General features: G+C 36.3%; 1 protein-coding gene across 1 annotated transcript in view; it reads right to left on the bottom strand.

Moving 5' to 3' along the window:
- TRHDE (thyrotropin releasing hormone degrading enzyme) overlaps positions 1-26,782 on the bottom strand; it is a 388,442-nt gene that overhangs the window by 21,475 nt on the left and 340,185 nt on the right. The window contains exons 13-15 of the mRNA XM_047067262.1: positions 11,770-11,917; positions 9,767-9,864; positions 9,197-9,304 (exon numbers count right to left, since the gene is read on the bottom strand). Coding sequence (XP_046923218.1) covers positions 9,197-9,304; positions 9,767-9,864; positions 11,770-11,917 — 354 coding nt within the window. The remainder of the gene's footprint in view (positions 1-9,196; positions 9,305-9,766; positions 9,865-11,769; positions 11,918-26,782) is intronic.

The following is a 26,782-nucleotide window of genomic DNA, read 5'->3' as shown; positions in this document are numbered from 1 at the left end:
AGACTATGACCTGAGCCGAAGTTGGACGCTTAACTGACCGAGCCACCCAGGTGCCCCTGCTTTGAGTTAAATTTTAAATACACATGAGAAAATCATAAAATCTATTTTGAACTAAACTTATTTTATAAGGCAAAATAGAGTGCAAATAGTTGTATTTTTCAAGGAGAAATGAGTGAAAGTAAAATTAAGAATTATACAGGTTTCTGGGGACATTTATAAGAATAAATTCTACACATATTTGAGACTACCATTTTTACATATTTATATCTACAGATAGATCTCCATCTTTAAATAGATTGTATTTATAGTGAAAAAGATTAATAATAAATTTAAAAATATGAAAATTGGTAGAGGAAATAAAACAATTTTAGAATACACTGGAAATGTTAAGCTTCAAGGGCTATAACTCATGTCTGGATTTTACCCAGCTGCTGTTCAATATTGTGATTTCTCAATTCTTCACCTTGAACTCTTTCCCTACGTTATATTCTCTCCCTAGACAAATTAATATATCTCTCATTCTTGCCATTTCTACCCACATCCTAGTCCCATGGCCTTTAAAATGAAGTGTTCCTGTCTCTGCAGGTAAGACTTCTTAAAGAATATCTTTATTCATTATTCCTTTAAGGCTATAGGTAGTGTTACAGCAATTAAGTTCCACATTCTAAACTTTCATATAGATACTTCTCTTTTCATAAAAATCCTTCTTCCACTTTCCCTCATTTTCCAGGAGAAAGGCATATTTCTCATTCACTCATCTTGTATCTTCTGAGGATGCATTGTACTGCAATATCAAGTAAAAAGTCAAAATACTGATGTTGATATCTAGAAAATGACTTTTCAATTTTTGTTTTAATTCTTTGTTTCCACAAAATCTGAAGAAATGCCCTAGCAAATTGTCAGGTGATAATTTAAAAATTTTGGTGATCAATTCCTATGTAATTTTTGGCACAACACTTGGAAAGACAAAAGAAGTGTTACATTGCTATAATATAACACCTTCCATTCCTATCTATTTAGTTTTCTGTATAAAGTTTCTCGGTAATGGGGTGCCTAGGTGGCTCAGTTGGTTAAGGGTCTGACTTCGGCTCAGATCATGATCTCACAGTTTATGGGTTTGAGCCCCATGGTGGGCTCTGTGCTGACATCTCAGAGCCTGGAGCCTGTTTCAGATTCTGTCTCCCTCTCTCTCTGCCCCTCCCCCACTTGTGTGTGTGCGCTCTCTCTCTCTCTGTCTCAAAATAAATAAAACATATAAAAAAAAGTTTTTAAGTTTCTACTTTAACATAAAACATGGTGAAACTTTTCTTATTCTAGCAGTAATATTTGTCTGTGAATATATAAACTGGGAAATAAAAAGGCCAATCTCAAATTTTACATCTCTAACAATTTTTATTTTTATGTTAGGAGATTATTTATCAAAGTTTGCCATGTGTTTATGTTGATCAATTATATACAAGTAACCATTATAATGAAAACTCAATTTAGAAAAATTAACACAGGATTTTATGACATGAAAAAACTATGTGTATGTGTGTGTCTGTATGTGTGATATGTGTTTCTTGTTGCAGAAAAGTATGATAGGGTGATCCAAAAGGATTTTCTAGCAAAAATATCCTATATTAGAATACAATTTGGTGAGAAAAGAATAATATAAAATGTGTGGCTATTAAGTAAGAACATAAATCATATTTTTAAATGGCTAATGGGAGGTATAAAATAGCTAGGGTGTTTCAACTCCATTGGATACATTTAGAGTTTTGAAAGAATTTTGTTGAAAAATGTCTATTTACACTATACTGAAAGGTAAATCCTTGCAATTACTTTCACATATGGTGGAGAGGTTTTGATGTAGACTTAAAAATGTTATCTTTGGCAATTCATATGTGTAAACGTTTGAGCTCTATTGGATTATTCTGGTGAATTGTCATGAATGCCTTCCTTTTTCCCCCTTTATATCCAAGCAATCATTAACTCCTCTCAGTCTTCCTTCCTCAGTCAAATATATCCATGTGGCTTCATTTCCACCACTAGCTCTCAGGGCTGCAAGGTTTCCCTGTCTCTCTGATCTAGTCAAATCCCCTATGACAGTCTCTCAGAACAGCACGTTTCTTGGTTGCGCTTCTCTGAGTTTCATTTTTAGTTTTGTATGATTACTCTGAACAATCGCTGTCTCCCTCCTACACTCTCTCCCTGCCCCCACCACAAACCTTTGGGGTATGTCAGGGCATGAACCACATATTCCCAGTGCCAGGTAAGTAATGGGGCCGGCATTAGCTGAATGAAGGAACTTTGCCTTCCCACTGTCTAGCATCTAGCACAGCTCCAACACAGAGTAGCTGCTCGATAGATACTTACCGAACACATGAATAACTGAAGACATACCCTTTAAGCTTTATAATAATCAAATAACTGTATACTAATAATCAAAGGAGAACCAGAATTTGACAAATCATAAGGAAGATGTATGATTTTATGTTCATGCACAGTAAGTATTAAATTTTGGACTGTTATATCTGATGTAAGCACTGATGATTTGGGGGCACTGCCCTTGCTTTAGAAACAAGGTTGACGGGGCGCCTGGGTGGCGCAGTCGGTTAAGCGTCCGACTTCAGCCAGGTCGCGATCTCGCGGTCCGTGAGTTCGAGCCCCGCGTCAGGCTCTGGGCTGATGGCTCAGAGCCTGGAGCCTGCTTCCGAGTCTGTGTCTCCCTCTCTCTCTGCCCCTCCCCCGTTCATGCTCTGTCTCTCTCTGTCCCAAAAATAAATAAACATTGAAAAAAAAAAAAAAAGAAACAAGGTTGAGACTTGGAGTAAACACTGACTCCTCTAAAGCCACAGCTGTCTAATGACAAACCAGGAGCAAACCGGATTCCTCACCCCTGCCCCCCACCCCCCTGCCTGAGGTTTGGGCAGCCCTGTCCTTTGCATTACTCTGTACAGACTCCCTGCTGGGTTCACCTGTCTGCAAAATGCTTGTGCTGGTAACTGAGCACTAAAATGGCAGGTCTGGCTGGTATAACTTTGGCTTATGAAAACTTATCACAGGACAGTTTATAGTAAGAAGAATACAAAAAGCATCATAAAGAACAAAGGGAATAGGACCATAATAACTTGGGAACATGGACAATAAGTTAGGATCTATGTTTTTAGGGGAAGAAAACATGAAGTTTCTGAACCAGACACACAGACCGTAGCAAAAAGAGCCTTTTGTCTGTCCCCCTTTGTGTTCTCACATAAGAAAAGTGAACATTGATGGACAGAGGGAGACACAAAGGAAAGGACCTTAACTGGAGCTCTTTTCCTGTGAGATACAATGAGCTATGCCTGATGGAGGGACATGAGCAGCCAATTAAAGGGAGGGTGTACAAAGAAATACTTACCTAGAGGCCAAGCCAGGCAGTATTTCTTAAAGCAAGAGAAAAACGGCAAACGTACCCATTCTCTTAATTGAAGATCTCTATGGTAATATTTTGTTCCGTATTTTATGTTACAGGTCACATGCTTATAACCCCAAAACTTACAGAGAAGATCTGATATTGAAGCATTCTATACCACTCTATTCTATACCTATTCCTACCTTCCTCATTGAAAACTAACACCACCAGGTTAGCCACTGTGTGGCTCAGTCAGTGGTTAAGCAGCCAACTCTTGATTTCAGCTCAGGTCATGATCTCATGGTTGGTGGGATCAAGCCCCATGTCAGGTTCCATGCTGACAGTTCGGAGACCGCTTGGGATTCTTTCTCCCTGCCTCTCCCCGACTTGTGCACATGTGCATGTTGTCTCTCTCTCCCTCTCTTTCTCTCTCAAAATAAATAAACTTAAAAAAATAAATAAAACTCATACCATCTATTACACAGGGTATGGTCAAAACAAATAGAGGGCAACTCCAAAGATGATTCATGTTTTATGATTTCCTATAAAAGCTAATTAATAAACAGACATTCTTTCATATAATTCTCATGACTTGTTTGGTTACTAATATTATTGCCATTTTTCAGATGATGAAACCAAGTGATTTTCCTCAGGTCATTCCGTGGCACAGCTGAAATTTGATCACTGGTGTCTTTGACTTTGAAGACAGTAGCCTTTCCCTATACCTGTAGTTCCCAAAGCATAGTCCCCAGGCCAGCTGAGTCAGCATCAGCATCATACTGAAACTTGTTATGGATACAAATGGTTGGGCCCCATTCAACCTACTGAATCAGAACTCTGGGGGTGGGGCCCAGCAAACTGTTTCACAGCTCTTCCCAATGATCCTTATACATGACCAGATTTGAGAACCACAGGCTGATTCCTGAGCACTACCTACATAAAACTGTTGCTTATACTCATTGTAGAGAGTCCTCGAGTTCTGTTGGGTTGTCTTTTTTTTACCCTTTCTTTGTTTTTTAATGCTTTTTTGAACATATATTACTGATATACAGTAATTTGATATACCACGAGAGAATCACATGCAGTCTGGGAGTGGAGACCCAGATCCACTACCTATTGTTATATAATCTTGGCAAGTCGTACAGCCTGTGTGAGTTTTAGATTTGTTTTCTATAAATATGAAATAAAAAGGAGATCATGCACAAAAAACAGTTAGTCCAACACCTGAAATGTACTAACCACTCAATAAACAACTATACTTTTCATTATAATCATCATCATTAAAGACAATAGTATCAGTAACATAATTAATTGCATGAGTAGTGAAGTTTATGTATTATGTATGTTGCAAAGCACCAGAGAAGTTCCTCTACTTTATAATTTTTATTATGGAATGGCCTTAACTTTTCCATTTCAAAATAAATGTCCAATTCATTTCAATTCAATATACATTTTTGATAGCCCATAATATATAAGGTATTCCACAGTTTCAGGATATTTTTAAATTTTTATTTATTTATTTTGAGAGAGAGAGACAGAGAGAGAGAATACAAGTGGAGCAGGGGCAGAGAGAGAGGAAGAGAGAGGATCCCAGGCAGGCTCCGCACCATTAGCACAGAGCCTGAAGCAGGGATCCATCTCATGAACCGTGAGAAATCAAGCTGAAATCAAGCTGAGTCAGACTTTTAAGTCACCTATGTACTCCCAAGATATTTTTTAAGTAAAGTGATGATACCAGTTATCAATTGAGATGTTAGGGAATGAATATCACTATTTATTGAATACTTTTTAAAATTCAATACTTGGGGCACCTGGGTGACTTAGTCGGTTGAGCGTCTGGCTCTTGATTTTGTCTCAGGTCCTGATCCCAGGATTGTGAGATCGAGCCCTGTGTAAGATGCCGTGTTGAGCTTGGAGCCTGCTTAAGATTCTCTCTCTCTCTCTCTCTCTCTCTCTCTCTCTCTCTCTCCCTCTCTCCCTCTCTCCCTCTGCCCCTGGCCCTCACCCTACCCCTGAAATGAAATGAAATACTTTAAATCTTTACTCTGTATTTGCTTAAAGCTTTAAATATTACTTTTTGACATTATTTGAAAAATAACACTTTATCACAAAATTAAGAGGCTGTGTTATTGTGGACACACATTTAATTTAACGTTAATTTTTTTATTAAATAAAACCCCATATTACCATATTGTCATCTCTGTATGGTTAAACTGTACAATCCCAATAGTGTTTTACTACAGAAATTTTAAATAATAATTCACCTGCAGTAATAATATAATCCCTATATTTTACTCAGTGAAGCTTATGCCAACTATTTCTTGTTTATTTGTACCAATCAGTGAAAGAAACCAATTTCTGTCCTTTTCATTATGTTTTTTATACATAACAAGGCTATCATCTTGTCTTTTTTTTTTTTCAGAGTGCAATTTTCAGGTCTCACAACCTCCTCTTGCAGCTCGTGTTTTCAAGATCTTTTTATCATTTGCATTGTTCTCTACTGAATGGTTGGCAATTTGTCTCTTTTCTGAAATGTGGTGTTCTGCTGAACTCAGTGCCCAAATCACAGCCTAACAAGACCTGAATGTAGCTCATCCATTTTTATGCATGACATCACCATTACAATTCAACACACTGGAGCATTTGAATATATTAACAGGGACCAGAATGTCGACTCATTCAATTTATCATTCACTGTAATTCTTGAATTTTTCTCTCTCTCTCTGCTGCTACCATCCTCTAGCTTTTCAATGCACATTTTGGTTCCATTACCTTTCCCTGCACCAACTTTCAAATCCATTCTATTTTCTTAAATCCAATGTCACTGACTTGACCTACCTCCCCAGCATATCAAGATGAGGTCGTAAAGTAGCACAGCACCCCAGATTTGCAATCTCTGCTAATTCCATGACTCAGTGTCCTTTCGGTTTATTAGCATAAATACACAGCATCTCCCAGGGCTTTTTTTAAAGATGGTTTTTAATGTTCCCATTAAACACAAACAAGGAAACAAACAAAACTGCCTGGTGTATTACTTCAGGAACATTTAAAAAGAAACCTTGTCTTCTTCATTGATTCAATTTAAGAAAGTTAAATTCAGCATCAACTACAGGATTACACTATTGTTTTAATATTCAGCTGTCATCAAAAAAAAAAATACAGATTAAGTCTCTGATCTTCACACACAGGTGAGTACCAGCCAGCCTTACTGCAGAAGGTCACTTATGTATGTAGTGACATGTCATATGGTTGGCTGAGCAAATCTTAGTAAACGCAGAGTTAGTTCCACTTAGTATGTTTACTTACCCAGCTGTAGAAGAAAGCAAAGCAGAGAATATAAAAATGATGAAGGAAATAACAAAAGAACCATAAAGTATTAGACCCCAATTTAATTATTTTACCATAAATAAATGGCACAGTTATCAAAACTGAAATGAGCTGACAACTTCCATGTAAACTTTCATTTATAAGGGAATTTGGGGAGTGATGGATTGTTCAAATTCACAAGTCAAAACGTGCTGCACTCATTAAACTAGGCATCAGTCCATGTGCCTTCCTTCCGCTTGGGATCCCCGTCTACCCACCGTAGGGACTCGGGCACTTGCCCCTGCCTCCAGCCTGCCCTTGTCCATCCATCAGGATCCTGCTCACTCCTCAGGAGGGTGAATGTGATTCTTCCAAGGCAGCAATCCTCCTTTCTTGGTGTTCACACCCTGTCCTAGCTCTTGCTTCAAAGAACAATTATCTGTTTATAGAGCTGTACTTTCTCCTCATTTTAAGCTCTCCCTCTTCTCTTTGCTTTCTGCCACAAGCTGGTATTGAGAGTTGTTCAGTAAAATTTTGCTAAATAGATAACTATTAAAAAAATAGCATTTTCTCAATAGCTGTAGTTTTAAATGTACTAAGTGGGGTGCCTGGGTGGCTCAGTCAGTTGGACATCCAACTTCAGCTCGGGTCATGATCTCATGGTCCATGAGTTTGAGCCCCGCATTGGGCTCTGTGCTGTCAGCCTGGAGTCTGGAACCCGCTTCGGATTCTGTGTCTCCCTCTCTCTCTGCACCCCCCAAATTGTGCTTGCTCTCTGTCTCTCAGAAATGAATAAATGTTAAAAAAAATTGAAAGGTACTAAGTTATAGTAGGCTTAAATACTCTCTATAGAAACGACTTTAATGCAATGGTGAATGTGTTATTTTAATAAAATGTTAAGAATACATTTTAACTTGGGTAAATTCATTAAAGGGTTAACAAACAAATATTGGGTCTGAGAAAAGGCATGTGTAGCAAAATGAAACAAATAAACAAATGAATAATCAAAAAATGGAAGAAAATAGAGACCACAATATTTAAATAATATCTTTCAACTTTTCTTCTCATATGTATTTACGATTATGTATCTTATTATGGATGTATTGATTTTGGATAAATTTTTATGTGTTTGTCATTCAACTATATGCGGTAGAATTAAAGAAGGTAGTAGAAAAAAAGGAAAAAAAGTTTCCATTTTAGTATTTTCAAGTTTAATAGTTTTCAGAAGACTTCACAAAAAGGATAATCATTAGTAAAAGTTAATAAATGAAAATGTTTTTGTTCTAGAGAAGACTGGTGACAGATTTAATCACTGTCAAGTACATGATGGATCAATTGAAAGATGATAGTGATAAAATATTTTCCTTCTTGGCTCAGGGTAAGACCAGAAACAGTTCACTTAAAGAGCAAAAAAGACCATGATAAAGAAGGTGAGATAGTAGGACTAATTACTCTGTAGTGCAGTGAAAGATTTCTTGCACAGATTTTTAAAGTAGGATAGCTATGCTCTAATCTGGAGTCAGTTAGATACTACATTTAAACCTAGGTCACTTTCGACAAGACAAAAACCAATTTGTTTCCTAAGCAGGTTATACTCTGTGTGGTTCTCTATGCTCACCTAGACCAAGTCCCTTTCTCTGTTCCCATGGAGTCATCTCAGACACTCAGATCAGGGACAAGCCCATCGTGGCTTGCAAAATAGAACCACCTGAATAAAACTCTCCCCTAGCTTCCACCCCTCTGAGCTCACTCTCCTTAACACAGGGGCCAAAGACTGGGAAAGAGCGATTATAAATTGCCCAAAGTGTAATAAGAAATGGAACATCAACGTCCTTGGAAATATAAAGACACATAAGAAGGGTTAAAAACCGTAGTGAAAAGATCATGATCCTCAATTTTTTTATGCTTAATATTCTTTTCATTAACATTAACAAGTGACATTTGGAATAATATTTTTTTTATCAAAGGCAGTTCTATCAAACAATTTTAACATCACATTATGTACTAAAATCCTATATTGTGAAATTCCAAGATAAGATACAGGTTTGAGGTCTCTGTCAAGGGTCACTAAAAGAGTAAAGATCTTTTTTATAACCTTTTTGGTTTTAGTTTTTAATATTAACGTTTGTTATGCTACTTCACTTACATCATATGCTCACAGTGTTTTATGAATAAATACCACAACCTTTGTAAAGAACCTTAGAATTTGGCCTAAATAAAATTATTTTGTTCTCACGGAATAGCAAAGCTATCCAAATTCAAAATAAGCTGACACGTTATCTATGAGAATAAGGGCCTACATTAAGAAAGTTAGTTTAAAACTCTACAAAATGTTCCAAAAATAAGCGTATTGTGACTTTTGTGCTGTTACCTTGTAAGCTGTGAACCTGAAACACGGCTTTGCAGGGTTTTTCCTTGTCTTGTTTTTCTCCAGTTGATAAAAGCAATGTATCAACCGAGAATCTGAGAGCAGTATTAAATCATATCAGAAATATAGGATTTGGTTCAATTTACCTGTTCCTGTTGCTGGAAATCCAATCTGAAATAAGTGTTGATGCCTGCTGATGACAGTGCTTGTTGCCAAAACTGCATGCCAGCATTATAACTTCTCGACGTAGCTCTCTAGGTACCGTCAAAAGGAAAAACAATTAAAATGCAGTGTTATTATCCGGAGAGAAAGGATAACTTATTACATAAACCATAGAGAAGTAAATAATCAGCACAAAAATAATTTTCAGATACAGAAATCCTATTTTGCTAAGGAAGAGATGGCTAGGCAGAGTAGAAGTTATGCATACTAAAAAGTCTTCTCTGGAAACAATAATACAGTGAGGGGCACGGGTTCGAATCTCCCCTTTACTAATAAAGGATGATCTTATATTAAAACACGACAAAGACATGCTTTTGTTCTCAGTGCCAGGTAGTGGAAACTGTGCACTGATGTGCAGGCCTCCCAGTAAAGGGAAATGAAAGATACAGAATGAGAGACAGATCATCTCATGCTGCTGAAGTCACCATGGTACTACAAGTATGCTATTGTACAGCTCTGGGGGAAAAGAAGCGAATAAGAAAATAAAACAGTACTCATGTTGGTAGGATGCTTGAACAAGAGATCCATTAAAATTGTTTTTTGGCCATCCAAGCTTGATGTATGTTGCTGCAACTTGCTTTAAAATATATTCCTAAATGGGAGTTAGAGGACATAAAGATAATGTCAGTCTCAAACGTGTCCATGCTGATAATTAATATTATATAATAAGATTAAAATATTTTTTAAAGAAGCCTTCTTTAAAATATCAGTAAAGTAATGGGCATGATAAATGCTCTACTTTTATTCAGCTTAGTATTTCAAATATAGAAAATAAGGATAAAATACAATCGCAATGGTGAAAGACTACTCCTTATTTCCTATTGAATGATTAAGTAATTTGCAGTATTAAATATTTTAGATGACAATTTTTATAGCACAACAAGGAAACTGAGGAATATTGATAATGTCATCCATGCACGCACATGCACAAATGTGGTAGATACAGCTTATGAAAATAAGCACCAAACTTTTATGCATTTCATGTCAACAGAGCACATCGAATGCAAAACAATTAGGTAAGCACAGCCAATAGCCTGGCATTGTTGAACCTGACATACTCAGAATGCTCTGCAGTAAAAAATATGGCATTTCAAAGTCAACAATCCATTGAGCTAATGATATATTTAAATATTAGAGAGCAATGTAAAATATGCTCTCCTCACTTTAATGTGGTCCTTGAATTTTGTCAAAGGAATGAAAGCACTGAAATTACGGTAAAAGCAATTCTCAACTTTTACTGAAATTGAGGTGTCTGACATGAAATATTATTCCAAAGTACAAATATACACAAAAATGTATTTTACTTTTATGGAAGTTTAACATTGCAGTGTCTCTGTGTTGAGAGCAAAGAGAAGTGTAGTAAGTCTTTCTCTAGCAGATAAAAGTTATACCGTAGCTGTAAAGACACATTTTGTTTTGCATGTGTGTTGTAAGGGATTAGACAAAACTAATGACAATGAACAGGCAAGCCAGGATTATTTCAATTAAAAAAAATATTAGAACAGAGGCATTTTCATGCAGACTTAGAAGAAGAAAACAAGAAGCAACTCTGATAGCCATCAGACAATTTACAGAGTGCTAATAAACAGATTTCATGCCATGGCAATCTAGTCTCGAGTCATTCCAAACGTGTAGGCTAATCAGCAGAGCCAGTGTGTCATAAAAAATGGGATGATTTTACAAAACACAGGGCAGGCTGCTAAGATAACTGAAGGAAACCAAAGGGTGCTCAAAGATGATAGGAGGCACAGAGACACAGTCTCATATGCAAAGGCTCGCTGTGATAAGAAATTTAGGAACCAAAAACTCATTAGCCATAGTTAATCCTAATCTTATTCAAAATGGTTATTAAATCAGATTAGGTGCTGTCTACAGTGCAGTTTGCGTTTATCAGGCTGCAGCTTAGGAAATCTGGTCAGGTAACATTTTGGAATGTTTGTCATGTCTTCATGTCTATTTGGATTATCTATTGTTTGCTCTCCTGTATCCCCTTGGACCCAATTATGAATGGGCTTTCGCCTCAATGTTGATCTTATCCTTGTTAATTAAGGAAGTGAATTGAATTCACTATGCCCTTTTGGATAAAAATAATGACTAAGAATCTTTACTGAAACTGTCTATATTCTGTTAAGATCTTTGGGATCCCTCAACCCAGGGTAAGTCCTTTGTGAACACAGAGCCCTTTAACTCTTGGAAAGTAAGTTAGAACTTTAAGGATTTGCCATGTATATTTGTTCTTTTTTTTTTTTTTAATATTTGTTCTTAAATTCTGAGTCATGTAAGCTTAATTGACACTTTTAGGCCAGAATAAAAAGTAGCTTGTATTAAATTTCTTCCTCAAGTAATTATCATCAGTGTTGCACAGAAAATCAGGACAAAAATGATAACACAAATTCGAAGAAGGAACGCAAATGACTCAGGATCAGTTACATAAAGTAGATAATGAGACAACAGTTCATCATCCGAAAATAAGAAAGAAGAAAATATGTCTTTTTACATTGAAGACATTGTATTTCTCCATGCGGTCCAGTAATTTATCTAGAGGATAGAGAGCTCGGCTGGCAGCATGCCAAGGAAGAAAATCCTTCTCTTCAGACAGGTATCTGATAATCTCCAGGGGAATATGCTGAGGCAAAGAGCCAGCTCTGTACAGTGAAAAAGTTAAAGTTAATTATTTGCAGGAAATATACATGATGATGCAAAACTGAAGATTTCACTTATGCAAATAAAAGGCAGAAAGCAAGATTCATCACAGTATAAAGAAGCCATACCCAGGGCCATAAAAATAAAATTACTCACTTTTTAAATATAGTCCTACTTAGGATGCCATGTACCTTAATATATACAGAGTTAGAGAGTTAAAAATTTACATACACCAAAATATCAGAATGCATATTTTTTAAAAGGAAAGAATTCCGGAATTTAAATAAAATCAACTCTAGGTACTTTCCTTCACAGAAACTCTTCAGAGGCCATATGTAATTGAAAATAATTGATTACTGAAATGCAATTTCAGTTTCTCAATGCATTCTCTTTGCTCTTCATGTAGTTCTGTGTAATAATATTTAACACAGATTGTTTTCAAAAGAATAATCAAACTAAAGTGGCAACTTACAGTTTTGACTATCTCTGTCATATTATGATACGAGCATTTTTCAAAAGAAATGGTTTCCATAACATGTATGAAAACTTCAGTTAGATTTTAATAGAGTCCAAATTCCAAAAAAGTTAAAAGACTCAACTCTCCCATTTATTATTTTTCCTTCAAAATATATTCTTTGTCACCTTGGGGACCCATGTCAGATTCTTCGGAGAATATGAAACTGGAGCTTTTTAAGATGATCTGAACACATGTTGCCTATATTTAAAGAGGGTATATCCAAAAAAAGGATCCCAAAAGAAGTGTATATCTCTACTCTCCAGGAGGTTGCATATAAAATCCTTGCAAATCAAAGCAATATAAATGACAATCCACAGTTCATTAAAAGATGGGCTCTCTTACCATTGATGTCCCTGATGCATACACATAGTTGCTGGATATTTTTTTACATTAATAATCAATTGAATGCAAGGGTGCCTGGGTAGCTCAGTCAGTTAAGCCTCTGACTTTTGATGTTGCCTCAGGTCATGATCTCAGGGTTTCCTGAGTTTGAGCCCCACATCAGGCTCTGTGCTGACAATGCAGAGCCTGCTTGGGATTCTCTCTCTCGTCCTCTCTCTGTCCCTCCCCCACTTGTGCCATCTCTGTTTCTCTCAAAATAATAAATAAACTTAAAAAAAATAATCAACTGAATGCAGACTTTTACCACATGGACCAAGTAAATATGAAAGCAACCGAAGCCTGGTTATCTCCTTTATCTACATTTCACACCATTGTTCTTTTGTAGAATCACAAAATTAGATGGACCTTATTATTTGTGCTTGGTAGGAGGTGGACAGACAGGGAGCAAAGGCTTTTCTCATCTTCACTTCAAATAAATTTGCCAGATTTTCTAATTCTTACTCACTGTAACAAGCAAAAGTTACTCTATGGTAAACTTGCAGCCATGTTTATGATGTTCATAAGAAAAACCAATTGTGATTGGGTGGCTCAGTTGGTTGAGTGTCCAACTTTGGTTCAGGTCATGATCTTATGACTTGTGTCATCTCAGTCGGTGCTGACAGCTCAGAGCCTGAAGCTGCCTCAGATTCTGTGTCTCCCTCTCGCTCTGCCCATTCCCTGCTCTCTCCCTTTCTCTCTCTCTCTCAAAAATAAACAAACATTAAAAAAAAAAAAGATAAAAAAGAAAAACCAATTCTGAAGACCGTGCTTCAGTTTTCTTTGAATTTAAAAAAAAAAAAAGGATGTGTGTCACTCTAATGATTTGGGTTCACTCATGGTATAAGATCATCAACCACAGTTAATGTCTGATATAAACATGAATGGCGATAATAACAAATGCAACAATAATCTCAAATTTCCACATAATTTCAACATTTCCTGATGTTTGCATGATTTAGAGCACAGCTAGACTTGTGCCACTTGCTTTTACAGTTTCCATTTTATATCCTTGAAGAAAGGGCATGAGATTAGGCTCTGCCAATGACAATTAAATAAGGAACTATCTTTTTTGCTAGGGTGGCATCTCAATAACACCATTAAATTTTGCTTTTAAGAGTTTGTTACCCACCAAAAAGGTAATATATTTTTTAAAAAATAATGATTTGGTTTTCCTCCTTAAAGGAAACATACCTTCCAATATTTCAGATTTTGTCATTCATTTCCCCTGAACTTTTAATTTAAATATTTATTGGCATGGCGATAATAAATTTATAATCCAAATGTCACGAATTGTATAATTTTAGATTTGCAGCAGATTTATCTAGAAGCCATTATTTTTTGTTGAAGAAATAAGAAAAATAATGTAGTAATAAAAAACACCCTTTACTAAGCAGTGAACTTATTATGGATCTTCAAGTGAATTTGGAAAATCTGGAAAGGTGTTGGATTTATTTTATTGCCGATTTAAACATATTAGCCTTATGTCAGTTATAATTTATTGTGTTTTACTTCATCCCTGTAAATGGATGGACATTATTCAATGACTTATGCTTTGTAGAAAATATGACTACAAAGTAAAAAGATGACAAATAATGTTATGGAAGAGATGGGTTTGAGAAAGAGCCAGGAACCGCAAATGCTTCCTGTAGAATTAGACAAACAAATTCATCTTGCCAAGTCTCATGTTCCTTACCTGTGCAATAAGGGTTGAACTAAGACATCTTTTTTATCACCCAAAACCTTTTATCCTAACCTACTTGTCTGCCATTTAAACTGCCAAAAAAACATTATAATAATATGGTCATACTTTATTTGTTTAAAATTTTGAAAAAATACTTTGTGATTTTATATTCCCCCTTCTTCACTTGTCTAATATGTATAAGTCTAAGAGGCAGGACTTGGATCTAAGTTTTAGAATATATCTGACATAGTATAAAGGAAATTAAAGCAAAGAAAGCCTGATAGAAGTTCCGAATAATGACAAGCCAAATAAAGTATTCATTATATAGAGAAATAGAGCAAATTCTGATTTGAGTCCTTATGGCAAAATTGCCAACTTCTCACCATGCTTTCCTTTACTTCCTAGGGTAGATTATAATCCCACTTTCTTGATAATTAGGTATGGTCATATGGTAACTAGGGTAGATTATAATCCCACTTTCTTGATAGTTAGGTATGGTCATATGGTAACTAGCCAATAGAATATGACTATTCATCACTGCCAGGGTTAGCCCATAGACATCTCCCATTAGCTCCTCAATACTTTTTTCCCCTAAACTAAATCTTTCAGGGTGACCTTGGAACTCTTTTATTGAATGCGTCAGAAACCCACCTGGGTCTCTGGATGACTGCCTGCCCAGCTACCAGTTTTCACACCAGTTCTGTTATGTAAGCAGGAAAAACACTTCTATTGTGTTTGATCCAAATACATGCTTGGGTCTATTTTTTAAAGCAGTTAACCTTCTCTAATGCAGCCCTCAAATAGAATAAGAAACAGATTACATTCAAATTGCTCTCATTTGTGTTGTTACAAACATATGTAAGTAATTACCTGCTACATAATTCAATACACTTACATTTAGCCTACTAGATCAAAATATGTAGCTACACTCAATTGGATAAGATGATCAGCTTCATTACAAAATTAAGACTTGTAAGAGATAATGTTGGTGAATAAGTTACCTAGTTTAGATACGTGTTTGTGTAATTGGCTGGTAATGATATCTGTGATTACTACTACTGATAATGCAATCAATATGGGGGAAGTGTGTGGAATCCAATGAATGGAACACTACATTAGCTCCAAGTAATCAGCCTAGTAGGGAGCACATTTAGGGTCCTCATGCTGAAATGCAGTTGCCCTAGATTTGCATCATCACAGAGAAAGGCTGTTAACAAAATAAGGGGAAAATAGCAAACCTAAAGAATATTTCATGTACAATTAATTTTGTTTTACTAATATTTTAGGAAGAGGTTGTAGATGAAATCTATCTTCTGTATTAGTGGGGTAAAGGTTGGCATAAGAAATAATTTAGAAATCAAAGAAAAGATAATGGGGAAATGAAACAAATGAGGAAAGTTAGAGAAATAGATAAAAATTGTCCATATGCACCTATATAGTTCCTCCACCCATTCCCCCTCCCTAAACACACACATACCCTCTTCTTCACTTTACTGGAGCTTGTAATGAAATATATCTTCAGGCATATAATAGAATACTTTTTATAAGAAGAAGATTAAAACCAGACTATATTACTAGATGTTGAAATGCACTGATCTTAGCTGGCTTTGTTTTCACCTAAGATCCAAAGCTAGTTTTTTTTTTTAATATTTTTTTTAATGTTTATTTATTTTTGAGAAAAAGGCAGGGCACAAGCAGGGGAGGGCAAGCGAGGGGGAGACACAGAATCTGAGGCAAGCTCCACACTCTGGCTGTCAGCACAGAGCCCAATTCAGGGCTTGAACCCACAAACCATGAGATCATGACCTGAGGCAAAGTCAGATGTCCAACCAAGTGAGCCACCCAGGCGCCCTCCAAAACTACTTTTTAAAAACAGCTCTGAATTCTGTGAATGCTAACTCTTAAACCTACTGAGATGGGTGGCCTGTGCACAAATAACCTATTTTGTGAGTTTTCTTGAAAAGCACTTGGCTTCTGGGTGCTTGAAACTTGGGAAAAAATTAAAAGCACAAGCAGACTCTAGAGCATCATAGTCCAGATTTCACTGATTGAATACTCCTTTAAAACCAATTAATTGCCTACTCTATATTTCACATTTTGTACAGAAGACACTCTATCTCGCTTTTAGGGCACAGATTTTTTTTTAAGAGAGAGAGAGAGAACATGGGGTGGTGGGGGGCAGGGAGGGGCAGAGGGAGAGACAGAATCCCAAGCAGGCTCCATGCTGACAGCATAGAGATCATGGGATCTTGGGACCCTGAGATCCCAGGACCCTGGGATTATGACCCAAGCTGAAATCAAGAACCTGATGCCTAACAGACTGAGCCATCCATGCATCCCTAGGGCATAGATTTTTAAAGCAGTTGCTAAAATGCTTAATTAAAACATTTACCATTGTATCTATTATTTTTCATTATTCATTATTAAAGACTTTAATATGTTCTTTGTGGGAAGATTCCATGATGGAGACTGGAAACTCCAGCAGTTCTCAGAGTACCATAGAATGAAAAGAGAAATACACAGGGGAGGTATCTCCGTCAACCAACAGTCTATTTGGTCAGTTCACGGAGAAAATAAAGATATGATTCAGATACTGGTGAAATGTTATCTGCAGAGATGGAAAGGAAGTTACCTTATGCAGCCCCATAAAATTAGAGCCTCAAAAAGTTGCACAATAGAGTTCTCTTAGCCCCTCCTCCTGTTTCTTCTCTTCCATGAAGCCTTCTTCCACAACTGACTTAGGCACTTATTTCCTGGGCTCACATAACATCTCAGTAACACCTCTATTCATAATAATTATCATGATATTAATCATAATTTTATCATAATACTATCTTTCTCACTCACTGGACTTAGCTCTTTAAGGAAATGAAGCATGCTTTGCCTATCTTTGCATCACCAAAGATAGCCTAATGCAGAATTTAGTACAAAATAAGTACTCAATAAATGTTTTTATACTAAATTAAGTTATGGCAATAATGTCATTGTTCTTAAAAATAGGAGTATTTTACAAGTATATTAAAACTTAGACATGACCATAGATATTTATTAAATTAAGCATTTTCTAAAGTTAAAAGATACCAACATCATGGGAAAATTCTATTGGAGTGAAATTTATAGTATTTTTTGGTCATCTTGTTTGTTAAATGGTACATATGATAGAAGATAAGAAAGCCAATGCTATCTAGCTAAGTAGCTTTGAATAAGCTAGTCTATATCCAAGTAAAATAGCTTTTAGCCAGAGAGAAAGTGGAAGCATTATATAAACATCTCTGTCCTTTTTTTTTTTTTCTGATTAGCAAATTACTTTCCTACTCTCCTAGAAGCAACAGTATTATTTTATACTATGTTTTCAAATAAATTGATGGTGGGAGCTTGGGTTACTTGGTCGGTTAAGCATCCAACTCAATTTTCGCTCAGGTTATGATCTCACGGTTTCTGAGTTCGAGCTCTGCATTGGGTTCTGCACTGATGGCATGGAGTCTGCTTAGGATGCTCTCTCTCCCTCTCTCTCTGCCCCTCCCCCACTCATGCTCGTTCACTCTCTCTCAAAATAAATAAATAAGCTTTTAAAAAAAACTAAAATAAAAGTAAATTGCTGGTGGGTTTGGAAATCTCTTTCTCCTAGGTAGTAATTTGACAAGGATGAACTACGTGATCTCTAGGCTTCCTTCTTCAGTAAAGATATAATGATTAAATCCAGAAATAATTTTTTGCCGCCTGCATAGTCCCACTACTACCACCAAACCAAGCTTTCCTAACTACACACACTTGTTTCTTTATTTCCAAGTATAATTTCTCAAGAAACGAGCCATCATCTAAATACAGGAATCCTCTGGACACTTAATAATGTTAAAAAACAGAGCCAATGTTTAGTTATTAAATGGAAGTTAATGATGTTAGCTATTCACCTGAAAAGAAAAAAAAAATACCCTAGGTTTATGGCCACAGTTAACTATTTTTTTTTTAAAGAAAACTATCAACTAATTTTAAGTCATTGTATATTGAGGATTTACTCTATGGGATGGTATTATGGAAAGATGGTCTAGGAATGTTCATTTCTTCAGATTGCCCAGTTTGTTGGCATGTAATTTTTCATAGTATTCGCTTATAATTGTTTGAATTTCTGTGGTGTTGGTTATGATCTCTCCTCTTTCATTCATGATTTTATCTCTTTGGATCCTTTCTCTTTCTTTTTGGTAAGTCTGGCTAGCGGTTTACCAATTTTGTTTATTCTTTCAAAGAAACAGCATTTAGTTCCATTGATTTGTTCTACTGTTTTTGTTTGTTTCTATGTCATTTGTTTCTGGTCTAATCTTTATTATTTGCCTTTTTCTGCTGGCTGTAGGCTTTATATGCTGCTTCTTTTCTAGCCCCTTTATGTGTAAGGTTAGGTCGTATATTTGGGACCTTTCTGGTTTCCTGAGATAGGCCTGAATTGCAATGTACTCTACTCTTATGTCTGCCGTTGCTGCATTCCAAAGGGTTTGAACTGTCATGTTTTCACTTTCATTTGCTTCCATGTATTTTTTTATTTCTTCTTTAATTTCCTGGTTAACCCATTTAGTCTTCAGTAAGATGTTCTTTAACCTCCGTGTGTTTGAGGGCTTTCCAAATTTTTTCTTGTGGTTGATTTCAAGTTCCATAGAGTTGTGATCTGAAAATATGTATGGTATGATCTCAATCTTTTTGTACCTTTTGAGGGCTGATTTGTGACCCAGTATGTGAGCTATTCTGAAAAATGTTCCATGTGCATGTGAAAAGAACATATATTCTGCTGCTTTAAGATGAAATGTTCTGAATATATTTGTTAAGTCCATTTGGTCCACTGTGTCATTCAAAGCCAAATTCCTAGAAACTCACAAACTACCCAAACTGAAACAGGAAGAAATAGAAAATTTGAACAGTCCCTTAAACAGCACAGAAATTGAATCAGTTATCAAAAATCTCCCAACAAACAAGAGTCCTGGGCCAGATGGTTTCCCAAGGGAATTCTAACAGATGTTTAAAGAAGAGTTAGTATCTATTCTTCTCAAACTGTTCCAAAAAATAGAAATGGAAGGAAAACTTCCAGACTCATTTTATAAAGCCAGGATTACCTTGATTCCAAAAACCAGACAAAGACCCCACTAACAAGGAGAATTATAGGCCAATATTCCTGATGAACTTGGATGCAAAATTCTCAACAAGATACTAGCAAATCAAATTCAACAGTACATTAAAAGAATTATTCACCGTGATCAAGTAGGATTCATTCCTGGGCTGCAGGGCTGGTTCAAAATTTGCAAATCAATCAACGTGATACATCACATTAATAGAAGAAAGGATAAGAACCTGTCAATAGATGGAGAAAAAGCATATGACAAAATACAGCATCCTTTCTTAATAACAACCCTCAAGAAAGTTGGGATAGAAGGAACATACTTTAACATCATAAAAGCCATATATGAAATGCCTACACCTAATATCATCCTCAATGGGGAAAAATTGAGAGCTTTACTCCTGAGAACAGGAACATGACAGGGATGTCCACTTTCACCACTGTTATTCAACATAGTGTTGGAAGTCCTAGTCTCAGCAATCAGACAACACAAAGAAATAAAAGGCATGAAAATTGGCAAAGAAGTCAAACTCTCACTCTTCACCAATGACATGATACTCTACATGGAAAACCTGACAGACTCCACCAAAAATTGCTAGAGCTGATACAGGAATTCAGCAAAGTCACAGGATATAAAATCAATGTACAGAAATCAGTTGCATTTCTATACACCAATAATGAAGCAGCAGAAAGAGAAATAAAGGAATCAATCCCACTTACAATTACACCAAAAACCATAAGATAAATAAGCCTAACCAAAGAGGTAAAAGATCTGTTACCTGAAAAGTATAGAAACCTTATGAAAGAAACTGGAAAAGACATAAAGAAGTGGGAAATCATTCCATGCTCATGGAATGGAAGAACAATATTGTTAAAATGTCAATACTACCCAATGCAATCTACACATTCAATTCAATCCCTTCCAAAACAACACCAGCATTCTTCACAGAGCTAGAACAAACAATCCTAAAATTTGCATGGAACCAGAAAAGACCCTGAATAGCTAAAGTAATGTTGATAAAGAAAACCAAAGCTGGAGGCATCACAGTTTCAGTCTTCAAGCTATATTACAAAGCTGCAATCGTCAAACCAGTATGGTACTGGCAGAAAACAGACACATAGATCAATGGAACAGAATAGAGAACTCAGAAATGGACCCACAAACATATGCCCAACTAAATTTCGGCAAAGCAGGAAAGATAATCCAATGGAAAAAAGACAGTCTCTTCACCAAATGGTGCTGGTAAAGCTGGACAGTGATGTGCAAAAGAATGAAACTGGACCACTTTATTACACCATACACAAAAATAAATTCAAAATGGTTGAAAGACTTAAATGTGAGAAAACAAGAGAATCCTACAGGATTCAAAATCCTACAGGAGAAAGCAGGCATCAACCTCTTTGACCTCAGCCACAGCAACTTCTCACTAGACCTGTCTCTGGAGGCAAGGGAAACAAAAGCAAAAATGAACTATTGAGACCTCATCACAATAAAAAGCTTCTGCACAGTGAAGTAAAAAAATTAATAAAACTAAAAGCAACTGGGGCACCTCGTGGCTCAGTTGGTTGAGTGTCTGACTTTGGCTCAGGTCATGATCTCACAGCACTGAGTTCAAGCCCCACGTCGGACACTGTGCTTACAGCTCAGAGCCTGGATCCTGCTTCAGATTCTGTGTCTCCCTCTCTCTCTGTCTGTCCCCTGCTCATGCTCTGTCTCTCTCTCTCAAAAAGAAATAAACTTAAAAAAATAAAACTAAAACCAGTTGATGGAATGGGAGAAGATATTTGCAAAAGACATATCAGATAATGGATTAGTATCTAAAATCTAAAAAGAACTTATCAAACTCATCACCCCAAAAACAAGTAATCCGGTGAAGAAATGGGCAGAAGACAGAAATAGATACTTTTCCAAAGAAGACATCCAAACAGGTAACAGACACATGAATAGATGTTCAACATGACTCATCATCAGGGAAATGCAAATCAAAACCACATTGAGATACCACCTCACACCTGTCAGAATGGCTAAAATTAACAACTCAGGAAACAACAGATATTGGTGAGGATGCAGAGAAAGGGGAACCCTCTTGGAACGTTGGTGGGAATGCAAACTAATGCAGCCACTCTGGAAAACAGTATGGAGGTGCCTCAAAAAATTAATACTAGCAATTACACTGTGAGGTATTTATCCAAAGGATACAAAAATGCTGATTTGAAGGGGCGTCTACACCCAATGTTTAGAGCAGTGCTATCAATAATAGCCAAATTATGGAAAGAGCCAAAATGTCCATTGACTGATGAATGGGTAAAGAAGATGTATTTATATACAATGGAATATTACTTGGTGATCAAAAATAATGAAATCTTGCCATTTGCAACAACATGGTTGGAACTAGAATGTATTGTCTTAAGCAAAATAAGTCAGTCAGAGAAAGACTTCCAATCCTGAAATCGTATGATTTCACTCATCTGTGGAATTTATGAAACAAACTACATGCACATAGAAAGAGGGAAGGAAAAATAAGATAAAAACAGAGAGGGAGGCAAACTATAAGAGACTGTTAAATACAGAGAACAGACTGAGACTTGTTGGAGGGGAGGTGGGTTAAATGGGTGATAGACATTAAGGAGGGCTCATTGTGATGAGCTCTGGGTATTATATGCAAGTGATGAGTCACTAAATTCTAATCCTGAAACCAATACCACACCAATTGTTAGCTAACTTGACTTTAAATAAATAAATTAAAAAAAAATTTTTAAAGAAAGATGGTCTAAGTTTATTTTATTTACTATCCTTAAAAGCTTCAGGATCAGTGCTACTATGAACACCCCTGCCTTTTTTTATATAAAGAAGCTACAGCTTACAGAAGATAAGCAATTTGCCAAGCTTATTTGGCAAATAAGTGACAGAGCTGGAACTGAAAACCAACACTGACAAGAAAGCTCTCACTGATTCTACCACATGAGACCGCCCCCCCCATGCCACTCTGAACTATAGTTAAATGCTGTCTTTCTCCCTTCCTTTCACACCTGTTTACACGTCACTATCAGCACTCACCATTTTAAGTCTTGTACAAAAGTAAATAAATAACCCTAGCCCAGGTGCTCAGAAGGTGAAGTAAGTGATATTAGGAACAGGAGGATTATGGGGGAATGACTTTAAGGCATCAGTGAGGACACCTGCCTGTGTGACAGCAGAGAACACACTGAGCAAATCTGGTGGGAGAGGAATTTTGGCCTCCTGGGAAACAGCGAGGCCAAGAGTCTTAAAACAGGGACAAATTCAGGATGTTGGAAGAATAACAAGGAGGCTTTCGAGGCTGGAGTGGAGTGAGCTGGGGAAGAGCAGGCTATGATGAGGTTGCAGAGGCTGGTATGCTAGATCATGAAGGCTCTTAAATAAGAAGGGCTTCAGACTGTTTTTCTATGGGTGATGGAAAGCCACTGCAAGTTTTTGACCTGGGAAATGACATGATCTGAATTTATGTTCTAAAAGGGTGACTCTGGCTGCTGTAGAGAGGAAACTCGAATATGTCATGTGGTCCTCCAAGATGAGAACAGAGTGAAATATGATTTCCTAGTTGACCCTCTCCCTCTCTCACTATACAGACTAATCTTATGAGAAAAACATATACCTAGTGAAAGAAGTCAATGACATGAGAACAGACATAATGATTTTTTTAAAGATAGACTACTCATGAGATTTGTTTTAGAAAGAGTTTGTTATGCAGGTATCAGGTAAAAAAAAATATTCCAAAGGCTGGCTTATCCAGGCATTTTTTACTGCTAATTGCTAACACACACACACACACACACACACACACACCAAAAACAAAAAACAAACAAACAAAAAAAAACAACAACAACAAAAATCAGATGATATGGGAAAGGTCACTGAGAAATCATTTAGGCAATGAACACATGTTAAAAGAATATATAGCTATATATATGAAGCTGCACATTCCATTGGGTTAATTAGCAGAATTATTCCAGAATTTAAATTCAGAAAAATAGCATGAAAGACCACCAAGAAAATAATCCACATAGCTTATGATTTCCATGGAAAATACAATGCTTAAATTTGATACGGAATTCTGCTTTACTGGGCAGTGAAATTGTCCAATGTTCTACACAGCCACTTGGGAGCAAAAAGAATTTAAAAAATCCAGCAGGATTTTGCAGAGTTTGAATTTACTGACATCAAGATATCAAATCATTAACCTAAAGTCCATAAATCAATGGAGTTTCTAACTTCTTATTTGGCTGCTTTTTAGCGAAATGTATGTGAATTATAGGAAAGAAGAAAAAAGAAAAACATGATTGAAACCAAACCAGTTAAAAATAACTGGGGGACGCCTGGCCGGCTCTGTTGGAAAAGCATATGACTCTTGATCTCAGGGTAATGAGTTCAAGTCCCATGCTGGGTATAGAGATTACTTAAATAAATAAATAAATAAATAAAAGCTTTAAAAAAATCTTTAAAAAATAACTAGGTATATTTCCTCTTGTCTAATATTGTGTCAAAAGTTTCGCTTTTTGTATAGATTTTATTATACTGTGCATAAAAGTTTACTTGTAATTTTACTTGTAATAATTTTCTTGTAATTTTCTTGTAATTGCAAAATTACTTGTAATTTTACTTGTAATAATTTTCCATATTATTAGGAATTCTTCATAATTACTTTTGGATTAGTTCTAGCAACACTCCATTGGAAAGATAAATGTAGTTCACTACTGTTGATCATTTGGGGCATACATAAGTAACAGAGCTATGAACATCTTTGTGCACAATGCTTTTATATGTTCTGGATAATTTTCTTTGGATGGAACAGCCAAATTGGAATTATCATGCTAAAGTTATGAAATATTGTGGATCTTGGCAAATCTAAGTTCACGTTTTCAGGCTTCACCAATCAGCAACTGGTCTATGAAAAAGGGAAAGAGGTAGACAGTCGCTGTAGTGACCAGCACTAATTTAGCACTCCCTGGTGTGTCAGTTCCTGTGCCAAGTGCTACATGTGTATTATGTTATGAAATCCTCATGTCAATCTTCCGAGCTCAGCAATATCACTATCCCCACTTTACAGATCAAAATTGAGGCTCAAAGTGTTACCTAACCTCTCCAGGATCATATTGCAAATTTGAACCTAGTTCTATTGCTGTTTGAACCTAGTCTTCCAGCACCAGTGTTCTTATCACCATTCCAAAAAGTCCTGGCAAGTAATTTTGTATTCTCTCTCCCATCTTCTAGTAAAAGGAAAGAGTGAGAAGAGGAATATAGGGGGCATCTAGTGGGAGTAATCCTTGGAGGCCTTGTGAAGGAAACATAATAGAATATATGGGGAAGGAGAGAGTAGTTTGGTCTATGGCTGTGACTTTGAAATGGAGGGTTTAGTGGGTTTATTGTTGATATAAGATTTTAGACTTTGGTCATTTGGGGCCACTTCCACCAAAACCACTCTTTCACCATTGCCCCCAATTCCCTGGGATCCTTCAGGACCTTGTCTAATCTCGGTTAAACAAGGAACACGCTCAGCCTGGACTCTGGCCTGGAAATACTGACTCAGCATCAATATATCTACCATAAAGAGTATGCATTGCAACAACATTTTCCTTTCAGAAATATTGGTGATGCAGGCAAAACTAATAGAGTGCTAGGATGTGGTCTACAAAAGAAAGGGAGGGTAATCATATAAAATTATGATTTTTAATTTAAATAAGAGGAAATATTTCAAACTACAGAAGATATTTTCCATCTGCAAGTCTTATAGGAAAGGAATAATTACGGCTATGGGAAGTGGTGTGTGGGTCCTAGACACAGACTGAGAACGAAAGAATGACGACTTGAATAATGGCATATGGAGCATGGGGGAAATTGCTCTCTGGACATAACTGTAGGGCACACTCCTGGGGCCTAGATGGTATGCCTCAATTAAAAACCTCAACAATAACTCTCAAAACCAAGTCAACCCCTCTCCCAATTTTTTCATAGAGGTATGGTTACATAGATGCGGCCATTATAATTCTGTACATAATTTCCTAAACATACAGCTAAGGTCTGAATTTTAGATTGACACCAAGGTGAATAATTAAGCAGGAAGATTCAGTCCAAAATGGATGCATTAAAACAAAAACAAAAACAAAAACAAAACACTTTAGAGAGTGTAATCTAGCCATGAAGAAGAGAGAAATGAGACTCAGGTGGAAAGGGTTTAGAAGAGCCACCAAAAGTGATAAAAGGAACCTAACAAGTGCAAAGTGACAGAAACTCATTAAGTCTGGGCTCCCCAGCCAACTTGAAGAAGCTCCTGGCCAGAGTTAGAACATTTTGAGTATCAGTAAGAATAAAAACTGCAATGGAATTAAACATATCAAATATACTTAAATCCATAGGACAGAATGGTTCTCAACTAAAAACAAAACAAAATAATTGGTCACTATGGAGCATGCTAGAGAACTGGCTCATTATTTTTGAAACTGAAAAATGCAGGGAAACATCAAGTATTTATCCTGCCTTTCCTTAAAAACGGTATCACTGGGTCACCAAGTAGTAAATGAGAGCAAGTTTCCCTTGAGAGAACTATTTTGTTTATGAATGAAAAAAGAATAAACGAATCCCCATTTTGCAACCTCGAGTAAATCAATAGATTTTGGTATTGAACAGTAAGGTCTGCAAATGTCATGAAAAGACAACTATTTCTTTTATGTGTTCATAAAGAGTCAATTGTGAAGTAAACTGATAAAATGTAAAATTGATAAAAATGTAAACATGTAATGGATCAAGGCCCTGGATTTGATTACCAATTTATAGGCAATAGAGAGGACAGAAGAACACATAAAGGTACACAGTGGGGATGCAATCACTGACATGTAGACAAAATCTACACAGTGGGAATCGTGTAGGACAAACAAGCTCATTCCTCCCCAAATAACTTGGAAAGATTTTCACTTTTAAAGGTCAAGGGGAAAATCAATTATTTAAAAGAGATTGAAAAGATACATCAACCGATTGTAGAGCAATAATATCATCTGGCTTCTAATTCAAACAAACTGTAAATATATATACCTATGGCACTTATGAAACAATTGACCATTTAAATAATTAAATGGATTTTGATATTGTTGAGAAAATGTTAACTTTAGGTCACCATGTTTAATAATGTCATTTTTAAGAGATACATAGTAAA

The sequence above is a fragment of the Lynx rufus genome, unplaced genomic scaffold (genome assembly GCF_022079265.1).
Source record: "Lynx rufus isolate CCGP_SWC_20201006 ecotype Redwood Valley unplaced genomic scaffold, mLynRuf1.p SCAF_7, whole genome shotgun sequence".
Lineage (NCBI taxonomy): Eukaryota > Metazoa > Chordata > Mammalia > Carnivora > Felidae > Lynx > Lynx rufus.
Note: the sequence above shows the minus strand (reverse complement) of the source record. Positions and strands in the feature narration are given on the sequence as shown.